The sequence below is a fragment of the Marmota marmota genome, unplaced genomic scaffold, assembly GCF_001458135.2.
Source record: "Marmota marmota marmota unplaced genomic scaffold, marMar, whole genome shotgun sequence".
Taxonomy (NCBI): domain Eukaryota; kingdom Metazoa; phylum Chordata; class Mammalia; order Rodentia; family Sciuridae; genus Marmota; species Marmota marmota.
The window spans coordinates 11,833,699-11,846,282 of NW_025999853.1; the positions used below are offsets into that span (position 1 = coordinate 11,833,699).

The 12,584-nt window shown below is 32.6% G+C and overlaps 1 protein-coding gene across 13 annotated transcripts in view; it reads left to right on the forward strand.

Moving 5' to 3' along the window:
• Positions 1 to 12,584, forward strand: part of Anks1b (ankyrin repeat and sterile alpha motif domain containing 1B) — a 1,073,630-nt gene that overhangs the window by 463,713 nt on the left and 597,333 nt on the right. For all 13 annotated transcript variants that reach the window (XM_048803345.1, XM_048803363.1, XM_015482887.2 and 10 more), the window contains exon 12: positions 11,462 to 11,642. In XM_048803345.1, the coding sequence (XP_048659302.1) occupies positions 11,462 to 11,642 (181 nt within the window). The remainder of the gene's footprint in view (positions 1 to 11,461; positions 11,643 to 12,584) is intronic.

A 12,584-nucleotide genomic window follows, 5' to 3' on the forward strand; every position in this document is an offset into this window, starting at 1 on the left:
ATTAACATTAAATAGAGACGAGTGGGGGGAGAGAAAGGGAGAGAGAAGGGGAAGCATATGGAAATGGTAGGAGACCCTCAATGTTACACAAAATTACATATAAGAAGTTGTGAGGGGAAAGGAGGGGGGGAAACAAGGGAGAGAATTAAACAACAGCAGATGAGGTAGAGAGGGAAGATGAGAGGGGAGGGGAGGGGGGATAGTAGGGGATAGGAAAGGCAGCAGAATACAACAGTCACTAATATGGCATTATGTAAAAATTGTGAATGTGTTACTGATGTGATTCTGCAATTTGTATTTGGGGTAAAAATGGGAGTTCATAACTCACTTGAATCAAATGTATGAAAGATGATATGTCATGAGCTTTGTAATGTTTTGAACAACCAATAAAAAAAACCTACCTGCTGCTCTATAATGTACAAAAAAAAAAAAAAAAGAAAACCAAACATAGTAAAGATGTAAATTGCACCCAAATTAATATTCAGTTTTAATGTAATTCCTATCAAAATCCCAGAAAAATTTTTATAGATATAGCAAAGATCATACTAGTATTTATATAAATATATAAAGAAACTAGGATCAGACAATTTTGAAATAGAATAAATTTTTAGGAAGAAGTCTACCCAATTTCAAGTTTGATTTCATAGCTAAAGGACTTGAAGATTGTGTAGTTTACTATTAAGAGGATAGATACATAGATCAATGAAATGGACTCATTAAAAAATAGATACAAATATGTTCAGTTGATATTTGACAAAGTTGTAAAAGCAATTCAATGGAGGAAAGGTAGCCTGGGGCTAGATCAATTGATACACAGGGAAAATTATTGACATTTGACCTAAGTCTTTACCTTACACAAAATTTAACTCAAAATGGATAAATTTCTTAAGTGTAAATTTAAAAGTATTAAAAATTTTAGAAAAAAATAGATAATTTAGAACTTTGAGACCTCGAGCTAGGCAAAGAGTTATTGTACTTGACACCAAAGTCATGGCTTATAAAAAGAAAAACTGATACACTGTGCTTCATCAAAATTAAAATTCTCGCTCTGTGTAAAACACTGTTAAGAAAATGTAAAGAAGCTACAGACTGGAGAAAATATTTGTAAACCACATATCTGAAAAAGGCTAGAACCTGCAACATATATTAAGAACCCTGAAAACTCAACAGTATAAAAACTAACAGTTATAAAATATACAAAAGACTTGAAGGGACATTTCATTGCAGGGGCTTTTTATGCAGATAAAAAGCACTTGAAAAAAAGAAAAAAGCTTTTACAAGGTATCAGCACTTTTCTTTCATTGAGGGGAAGGCGTGAGGAAAGTACCAAACAGAAGCAGACTATTAAACTTTAAATCGCCAGGTCTGAGTGTCTGAAATTGCCTTTTCATTTCAGTTTATCCTCCACAGAGTTCAATCAATTGGAGTGCCTACTGCACTTCTTTAAATGAAAGAGTAAGTAAAAAAAAAACAATACTTACTTTGTTTACAAACAGAGATATTAAAAATTGTGGTATATATGTGTATTAAGAATGGTAATGCAAAAAAAACAAAGTACATGTATAAAGGCGTAAATTGGCATGAACATACACATATACATACACGTATGTATACTATATGAAAAATTGTGCTCTATATGTGTAATAAGAATTGTAATGCATTCCACTGCTGTTATGTATTTATAAAAAAAATAAAATCAATAAAAGATTAAAAAACACTTTATCTATTAGTTTGTTTTTCTCCAAGTAAAACTTTTCTAGGGTTTCTAAGTGTCTAAAATGTAACTTTGATTTATGTTTTGATTTATAATACTGTAAATGAAATGATGAGCTTGTAAGTGTCTCTATAGTTTCAATGCTAAATTTGATTATAGGAAGTTTATATTTTTGATTGTTTCAAAATTGGTAATGCAACAGGTAAAAGGTTTGAGCCTTTCTAATTAGAATAGAGAATTAATTTACTGGAAAAAGTACATGAAAAAAATGTCAAATATCATTAATCATTTGGAAATTCGAATTAAAACCACAATGATATATCTCTACATATCTATCAGAATGGCTGTATTAAAAAATAGTGATAACTTTACATGCTTGCAAAACTATAGAAAAGTTCATACGTTGCTGACAGAAAAATAAAATGGTAAAGCAACTCTGGAAAACAGTTTGAAAGTTTCTTAAAACATTAAACATTTAATTATCCTAATACCCAGCATTTGAACCCCTGGAAATTTATCCCAGCTAAGTGAAAATATGTTTAACCAAAACCTTGTACACATATATTTATAGCAGCTTTATTTATAATAGCTGGAAATTGGAAGCAACCTGGATATCATACAATGTGTGAATGGTTAAACATCCAAACCATTGATACTACCCAGAAGTATAAGAAAGCAAGCAATTTATACACACAGGCTTTGGATGAATCTCCAGAAAATTATGAGTGAGAAAAGTCTCTCTGAAAAAGATTACATACTGTACAATTCTCATAACATTTTTGACATGACAAAACTAAAGAACTATAGACTAGATTAGTGGTTTCCTGGAGTTAAGGAGGAGGTAGGGGCAGGATGGATGTGAGTGTAACTATAAAAGGCCACCAGGAGGAATCCTAGTGGTGATGAAATTTGTTATTTCTTGATTCCAGTCATGATGTTGTCTTATAGTATGAGATGTTACCACTGGGGAAACTAGAAAAAGGACATGAGATCTCTATATATTATTTCTCATAACTGCAGCTCTGAACTTACAGTTTTTTCAAATGCACATTTTAATTAAAAATTAAGCTGTTATTTAAAAAAATTAAAAGTTCACATTTATTTGCAAAATTTTGTTTCACCCACACAATGATACGTGCTTTCTATTTTGGCTGCTTAGAATATATTTTCTATAACCCATTGCATAATTTCTTCTTGCTATTCTCAAAATGAACCAAATTTTTTAAAAAATTATTCTTAATAGAACCTAAACATAGGAAATCAAGCTTTTATTACTTATTTTTAGTTTTGGGCATTTGATTTTGATATGAGCATCTCTGAAATTGTGGCAAATAAATATTTGAAGTACCCAATTTGAAAATAATTTTGCAAGATGATCTTGACTTATTTCAATGGTGGGAGAAACTTTTATGAGGAGAAACTCCTTAGAACACTCTCCAGTTCTTTAATATCTACATTTAGTCCAGAGCTACTTCATATTTCCACTGATAAAAACTAGAATAAAAATAAAACTAATAGCTTCTCATGTTTATAAGTAGTCTCTCAAATGCAGGTTTGAATAACTGCATTTGAATATAATGAAATATAAATATACCTCATTTCCTCTTACTTTGTATGAAGAAACTAACATAAGAATAAACACATGTTGTGATTCTCTATTTTAAAAATTTTGTACTCATGCTTATATATGTTAAATGTGAGAGATATATTAGCACTTTTATACTCTGTTCTTTTAATAAAAATGAACATATATAAATTTACAGCTGAATATCTGCACATGAAAATGAAGTGAAACAGAGATAAAAGCAGAAGATATCAGTTTTAAATTTTTTCTGTCTTTCTCTTTTTATTTTTGTAATATATGCAATAATGGGGTTCATTTTAACATAATCATACCTACATAGATTTTAATTTGCTCCATTTCAGTCCCATTGCTACCTCTTTCCTTCCCCCTCCCTCACCCAACTCCTCTTCTTCTACTTTGCTGGTTTTCCTTGTATTTATTTATTTTAAATTGGTGCTTTATAGTTATATATTAAGTGGAATTTATTGTGTTATATTTATAAATATACCTCATTTTCCCCTTACTTTGCTCTGGCTTTCACATATAAAACATTTGACCCTTGAGTTTCTGAGTCTGGCTTATTTCACTTAGCATAATGTTCTTAGCAGCTTCATCTATTTACAAGCAAATGGCATAATTTTATTCTTCTTTGAGGCTGAATAAAACTTCATTGTGTATACATACCATATTTTCTTAATCCATTAATTTCTTGAGAGGGACCTGGGCTGGTTTCATAACTTCGATATTGTGAATTGTGCTGCTATAAACATTGATATGCCTGTATCACTATAGTATGCAGATTTTAGCTCTTCTGGTAAATATCAAGGAGTGGGATAGCATTATGGGATATGGTGGTTCAATTTCTAGTCTTTTGAGGAATCTCCTTACTGACTTTTCCCCCCACCCTCCTTAGCATTTATTATTATTTGTATTCTTGATGATTGCCATTATAATTGGAGTAAAATGAAATCTCAATGTAGTTTAGATTTGTGTTTTCCTGATTGCCAGGGATATTGAATTTTTTAATGTATTTGTTGGCCATTTATATTTCTTCTTATGAGAAACGTCTGCTTAGTTCTTTGCCATTTATTGGTTGGATTGTTTATTTTGGGGGTTTTTTAGTGTTAAGTTTTTTGAGTTCTTTATATATTCTGAATATTAATTCCCTTTCTGAGGAGCTGGTGGCAAAGATCTTCTATTCTATAGGCTCTCTCTTCATGTTCTTCATTGTTTCTTTTACTGTGTGAAGCTTTCTAATTTTATGCCATCTCACTTATCAATTCTTGGTTTTATTTGTCATGCTTTAAGAGTGTTAAGGAAGTTTATTCCTGTTACAATGTGTTGAAGTGTTCAGCCTACATTTTCTCTAGCAGTTGCAGAGTTTCTGATCTAATTCCTAGGACTTTGATCCATTTTGAGTTGACTTTTGTTTAGGTTGAGAGCTAGGAATCGAGTTTCATTCTTCTCCATATGGATATACAGTTTTGCTATCTTTTCTCCATGGTTGGTTTTTGGCTCCTTTGTCAAGTATGAGATGACTGTATCTATGTGGATTTGTCTTTGTGTCTTCTATTCCATTGGTTTGCATGTCTGTTTTGGTGCTGGTACCCTGCTGTTTGTGTTTCTGTAAGTCTGTAATATAATTTAATATCAAGGATTATGATGCTTCCAGCATCAGTCTTCTTGCTCAGGATTGCTTTGGCTGTTGTGGATCATTTATTCTTCCAAATGAATTTTAGGACTCTTTTTTTTTCTAGTTCTGTGAAGAATGTCATTGGTTTTTTGGTGAAGATTGCATTGAATCTGTATAATGCTTTTGATAGTATGACCATTTAGACTATATTAATTATGCCTGTTTAAGAATATATGAGGTCTTTCCATCTTCAAAGGTCTTCTTCAATTTTTTTTATTCAGTATTCTATAATTTTCATTGTGAAAGTTTTTTACTTCCTTGTTTAGGTTTATTTTCTAGTTTTTTTCTTTGTTGTTGTTGAGACTATCTTGAAAGGGGTAGTTTTCCTGATTTCTCAGCAGATTCATTATTGCAGCATAGAAAAGTAATTAATTTATGTATGCTTATCTTGTATCCTATTTGGTGAATTCATTTCTGAGCTCTAGAAATCTTCTGGTGAAGTTTTTGTTGTTATTTGTTTGCTTGTTTGTTTTGGTTTGTTTTTCTAGATATAGGATCACATCATCAGTGAGTAGAGATCATTTGAACTCTGTTTTTCCTTTTCTTGCCTGATTGCTTTGACTAGAATTTCAGGAACTATGTTGAATAAGAGAGTGGACATCCTTGTCTTTTTCCTGATTTTAGAGGAAATGCTTTCATTTTTTCCCTTTTGGGTGTGATTTGGTCTTGGGTTTGTCATATATAGCCATATTTTCTTTACAATGTTGAGGTAAATTTCTTCTATCCCTTGTTTTTTCTGTGTTTTGAACATGATGGGTGCTGGATTTTATTGAAGGCTTTTTCTACATCATTGAGATGATCATATGAGCCTTGTTCTTAATTCTGTTTTTGTGTTGAATTGCATTTATTGATCTGCGTATATTGAACCAACCTTGCATCCCTGGGTTGAAACCTACTTGGTAATGTAGTAGTATATTCTTAATGTGCTTTTGAGCATAGTTTACCAATATACCAATATTTTATTAAGGATTTTCCATAGAATATAAGGTTTTAAAAATAATATCTAACTAAGATGGGTCTGGTTTTATGAGTATGGAACCAGTACAGTTTCAGTGGCTCCTGTACTCAGAAGTACCCTCTGCTTGGGTGTAGTGCTCTTTGGCCTAAAATAATTTTTTAAATTATTATTTAATTTTTATTTAAAGAGTTTACCATTTGCTGACAATCCTTTTGCCTTATTTGTGTTACTGTCATATATTTTTAAATCTTCTTTCTATTGTTGTGTCATTTTCCTCAGATTTTTTTGTTTTTATTTTATTATTTTTGTTTGTTTTTAATCAACAGAATATTTTTGGGGTGAGTTCAAGGCTTATACTAAATTAAACATACAGTTTGCTGAGTTCTCACATGTGCTGTGGACTTTAGTCAATGATAATGTAATGTAATGTAATATTAATATTAGTTCACCAATTTGAACAAGTATACCACACTAAAGCAAGATGTTTATGATAAGGAAACTGTGAGTTGGGATGGGGCATTTTGTCAAAAATTCTTAGTAGCATTGTGTTTGAATTTGTATTTTTAAGTAACATCTGTGACAAATTGGAACATGTGCCTGTAGTTGCTTATCTACTGTCCTACTTCCTGCCATCTTCCTACCTAAGTGAGCAGGTTTCTTGGTCACCTGCTGCCCCAACCCTGGTGCCCCCTGCACACTCAGCATGTGCTCACCTAGCAATGAGACCCTGGATGTGAGGAGGGCCAAGGATGGGTACACTGGAGTTGCAGGGAAGAGCCCCTGTGTACCCACAAGGGTCTGTCCTCATGTTGTTAGTGTCCTCATGCCTGAGGGAGCAATTTATTAAGTGTCAAACAATAATGCCATGACAGCTCTAGGGAGAGATCATGCATGTGTTTGTTTGTTCTTCCCCTGCCTTTGGAGGAAGGAACCCCACCTTTTCATATTGCACTGAATTCCAAAAATTCTACATAGCTGGACCCGAATCCTTCACCATCATTCCTATATCTGCTTAATTTCAGCTCCTCAAGTACATTCTCTAGTCACTCTAATGTAGGGGTCACAGATTTTTACTTTAAAAGAATTTGAAGGTATAATAGTTTAGGCTTTGTCATTTTTATGGTCCTTGTGGCAACTACTCACCTCTGATGTTGTAGCAGGAAAACAGCCATGGACAATGCATAAATGTATGGGCATGGCTATGGCTCAATAAAAAACTCATTTATGGACAGAAAAATTGTCCATAAATTGACAGTTTTCATATGTCAATAATATAATTCTTCCATGGACTTTTCCCCATCTATTTAAAATGTGAAAGCCTTTTTCAGTTCATAGGCTTTACAAAAATAGTCGGTTGCTAGATTTGGACCAGGAATTGTAGTTTTCTGACTCCTGTTAATATGTATGGTTGCAAGTCCTACGGAAAAAAGGAGACATAAGTGCTGGACTAGTTTTAGAGAGGAGGAGTTACAATAAACACAATTCCTTTTACACATTCAAACAGCAAATTCCATTTATAATTTCAGTGACTTTGTGAAAATGCTTTCATATACTTAATGGCTCTGCAGAATTCCATTTGAGTAGTTAAAAAATTAGAATGTATAAAAATCAAAATGAAGTAAATGTTTTAGGCCCATCCTCTTTCATCTGCAGTTCTAATATCCTTACCATCTCTTTAATCTTTTTTCCCACTACTGTTATTTTAGTCCTCCAGAGATGACTCTTAACTTCTGCCTCTGTCCTTTGTGTTTTGACGCACCATCTGCTTTTCTCTCGATTTGAATACATGAACCTTCCTTCTGATTTAACTACTTATGTAATCTTGAGTGAAGCATTTGGCCTCTCTCAGTCATTGCATTCTACACTAGTTTGGGTAATTCATGCTAGCTGCCACAACAGACAAACACAGAATCTCAATGGCCTAACATAAGGGGTTTTACTTTAATTTCTCATAAAGCCCAATGGGTTACATGTCCTTCCTTCAACTTACAGCTACATCATATGGATAGTTGTAGAGGAATAAAAAATCTCTTTTGTACTAAACGGTTAATTGTTCACAATTGATCATGTGGCCCAACCAAAATGCAAATAAGGCTGTGAAATAAAAGGGAGACTACAGTGATAGTTGTTTTGAGCACTAAAATGATATGTAAAGTGATTCCTTAGAATAAGAGTTACCAAATGTTTGTTCTAAAGAGCCAGACAGTAAGTATTTTAAGTATTATGAATAATTTGGCCTCTCTGTCACAACTTCTTAATTCTGCCAATGTAGTGTGAGAGCAGCCATAGACAAAAAGTAAATTAATGGAAAATGGGCAGAGTTATGATCAAATAAATTTTATATTCAGAAATAGGAGGAATTCCAGATTTGGACCACAAGCCATAGTGTGTGAACCCTTACCTTAGAGCATGACTCATGTACAGGATTCTAATTTTTCATCACCTAAGATACTCAGCGAGCTTTGGGCATTACTTTCTCCTAATATTCCTTACACTGGCTAATGAAAACCAATAGACAGTTCTAAAGATGCAAAGAAGAATGAAGTCAAATGATCACTGCTCAGTGGTCTGGCTTTGGACTTTCTTTTAGCCTTCTTTTCTTCCTTTTTCCAGATCGTTCCTTTGAAATGGTCAGAACAAGATCATTTGCAGAACAAGATATAGCATTCTGCTCAAAGACAGGGACATATGTGGACTTGCATTAACATGTACTGAGCAATCTAAACTGGGTCTCTATAGCATACAAACATACATCTCATGTAGCATAGTGGTGTGTACATCGAGAGATCTGCCACCCTAGAGCTCTTACTTAGAATCAACCTTCACACCTAATCAGATGCCAAGTCCTAGAATTAACGTCATTAACCATCTCCTAAAAACATCTGCTATCTTCACCCTAATTCTACTGCTTTTCTAAAGGACTTTATAATATCTTGTCTTGGATTCTATAACATCTTCTTAAATAGTTTCACTTCCTCGGGTCCAACCCAGATCAATCCATTCTCTAAAGTGAGTTTATAATATACTAATCCGATTATGAAATATGCTTGCTTGGAAATCATTCAGTGGTTCTTTAAAATATTTAGGCTAAAGGAAAAACCCCTTAACATGGCATTTAGAACCCTTTATGATTTGACCTCTGCAACTTCCAATATTTCATATCTTGAACTCACCACTACTTTTGCATGCTTTTCACTATAGCCATACTGAACTATTTGCTTTTTTTTGGTTTGTACTTTCCTTCTTCCCATCCTTTTTCATCTGCTTACCAGTTTTGAAGATCCAACTCAGCTATGAATTGAGTAACTTCTCCATAGAAGCCTTTTCTGATTCCCTCCCGAAAGCAGAGGCCCACCTTTTGGTTTCCTTATATTCTACGCTTTCACATATTGTAGTTCTTATCAATGACTACATACACTGTACACTCTACTGAAACATAATTGCTTGCCTCTTCCCTCATGCACCATTTTTCCTCCCATCTCAAGCTTATAAACTGAGAGAACAGGAGAAATCTTTGGTTTTTATTCCAATTGCAGTGTTTACCATGCATGGGAATCTGCAATTTAATATACATTCAGAAAATATTAATAGAAAGAGTTAACACAACAAAAAAAAACAAGTTGTTTGTCTTCATGATCACATAATTAATTGTTTTTAATGCAATTATAACTATGAGTATTTGTCGTTCAAAATCATGTATTTAGGAAACATTTAGAAGGAAGGAGATTGTATATATCAGTTGGCTTGACTTTTGTAAAACTTATGGGTGAAACATTATAGAAAAGTAGTCCATTGTCTATATATAAAATGATACAAAAACACAATAAAATACAAGAAAATAAAACCTAGAATAATGGACATGCCTATATTTCTATTAGAACTAGTATCATAGCTTGTGCCTCTTTAATTGCTGTTTTACAGCATAGTGCGAAGAACATTGAATGGGAATTTGAGATTCAGTAGCCTCAAGAAAGACATTTCATGAGAAACGAAACCTGACATTAAACTCTGATCTTATATACTTCAAAAGTAACTGTCTTGTGTGGGTACTAATTTGAATTCTATTACTGAGTTGATGTGTCATAATAATAAATGAGTTGCACTCTCTTGTATAAAAATATTTATGCCTTGTAACATCCTTCATAAATATGTTGCAATGATAAAAGAATGAAGCATTTTTGATCATTTTAAATCTTATACTAAAAGCTGTAATATGCAGATATTTTCTATATAATTATTTTACATTACAGAATAAATGATATCTACTTGGAAAACTGTAGAATATAGAGTAAATGAGTATCTTGTAGGGTGAACTGTAAGAGACAGTGTATGAGTATCTTTTAGGAAATAATCTATAGAATGCAGTGATTAAATAAATAAATATTTAAGGGTAAAGAAAACATTAGTGAATCAAAAGTTTATTTGGGGGGGGGGGGGGGCTGGGGTTGTGGCTTGGTGGTAGCACACTTGCCTAGCATGTGTGAGGCACTGGCTTCAATTCTCAGCACCACATATAAATAAATAAAATAAAGGTCCATTGACAACTAAAAAATTATTTTTATAAAAGTTTATTTTGCTTTAAGTAAAATGAAGTACAATAACCTTTATTTTATGAAGCATACATTTAGTCTCATAATTATAAGAAACATTCAGTATTTCAGTAATACACATGAAGAAAATAAAAGTAAAACTTGGATTGATTCTTGGGAAATGGATGTACATCTGAGAGCCAAAAAGACTGCAATTTTTCCAAAGAACAATGTTAAAAGCTCAGACAGGCCTGGAAAAAAGTGAATGTAATTGAAACTGTTGGAAAAAAACTACTGCTATAGGGAATAATCCATTACTAACAAAGAGTATAGATTGTATCTGCTATTGCTCCATGATTTTAACTTTTATGTTTAAATTGACTTTTCTTGCTATTTGGGGATTAATTAAAATTCTTTAAAAAGAAAATCAAAGTTCACTACAAATACCAAGCAGATTTTTAGATCCTAGAAAATGTCCCATATAACTTTACTTAATTCTGGTGATTAAATTCCAGCATATGGTTCTTGGGGACGATATCTAATTCCAACAATTCCTTGGACTATGTAAGAATGAAAAAAGGAAAGTGCCTTAATTATACTTCAATGTTGTAAGGGTCCTTTTATTATTAGATTCTATGTCCTCAGGGTCTAACAAATGCCAGATGTTTAATAAATATTAGTTGAATGAAAAGTGACTTAAAGTTGTGACTTTCAAAATTGATCATTAAAAGAAATGCTGTGTAGTATATTTTTTACCATCTTCTTGGAAAATCAATTAAACTCTAAATTATTATATCAACTGTACCATATTTTTCATTAAACAAACTTTTCATTATATAATTCATAAAGTGATTGTTTAGTATCTTTGTAAAGTATAATCATACTTTAGGCAGAGAACTCAAATAATTTAAATGAAAAAAATTATCACTTAGATTAAATTGTTGAGAAGGTTGAGCTAACAATGAATGTAATCATGTTAATATTTTTGTCATGCTTATTTTAGCCTAAACAACGAACATCTATTGTGTCTTCTCTGGATTTTCATCGAATGAACCACAACCAAGAATATTTTGAAATCAGCACATCAACAGGGTGTACAGGCTTTACTACCAGCCCTCCTGTTAGCCCACCCACCTCTTCTGTGGGAACTACAGAAGTCAAGAATGAGGAAACTGACCATACAGGTGAAGTAATTCACTTTTTGCAGCTATATTTTTTGAACTTTTAAGATTAAATGCTTTATGAATTATAGGAATTAAGAGAAGTTTTCCTACAAATTGTATTGTGCTTTTGGCTCACATACACGTGTGGCAATGTAGGGCTTTATGATTTTTGTCAGAGTGTGGGTATAATATTATTTTTAATATGTTAATGGCCTTTCAAGTATTAAACATTAAAGATGATAACTTTAATGTTGGTACATTACATGGTAGCTAAAGACCTACAAATGTTCTTCTTCCACTGCTATTTACCCCTCTACACACAGGAGTTTCAAATAATTAACATATGACTTTGTTGATAGCTGCTATGAGGCTAGAACCTTTAATAAGGATATCTGGCAAGACTGAGTTGGACAACGTGGACAAGGGTGGATTTTCTACCTGCATAAACCAAGATATACTTGGAGAGGAGGGGCATGGGGGTAAGGGGAAGATTATGGAAAGTAACAACATCCACTAATAAAACATACCTGGGTAAATCCAATCAGATTTGCAATATTTCCTTGCTTTGGGGACAAAGGAACTAATAACTAAATGGTAAGGTCAAGGGACAGAATATGAGAAATGGGAGCCAAAGAAGTTCTTCCCTTTCTGTTTAATTTACAGTAGGTACACTATTCAGTTACTTTCCTTCAAAAAGATATGATTTTTAAATCCAGTAGATGTGATTAATATGGATTTAGTATCATAAAGTCTGGTCAGTATTTGCTTTCTGTGTAATATTTGTTCAAAATTTGTTTGTATTTAAGTCCTTTGATCTGACTCTACTTTTTAAAGCACTAATGCAAATATTCAAAAAATTTAACCAAAGAATTGTTTAACCCGAGGAAAAAAGCCAAGATTTTAAAAGTAATGACTAGTGGAAATGGTAAAATTGATATTACATGGAAATTATCATCCAATATT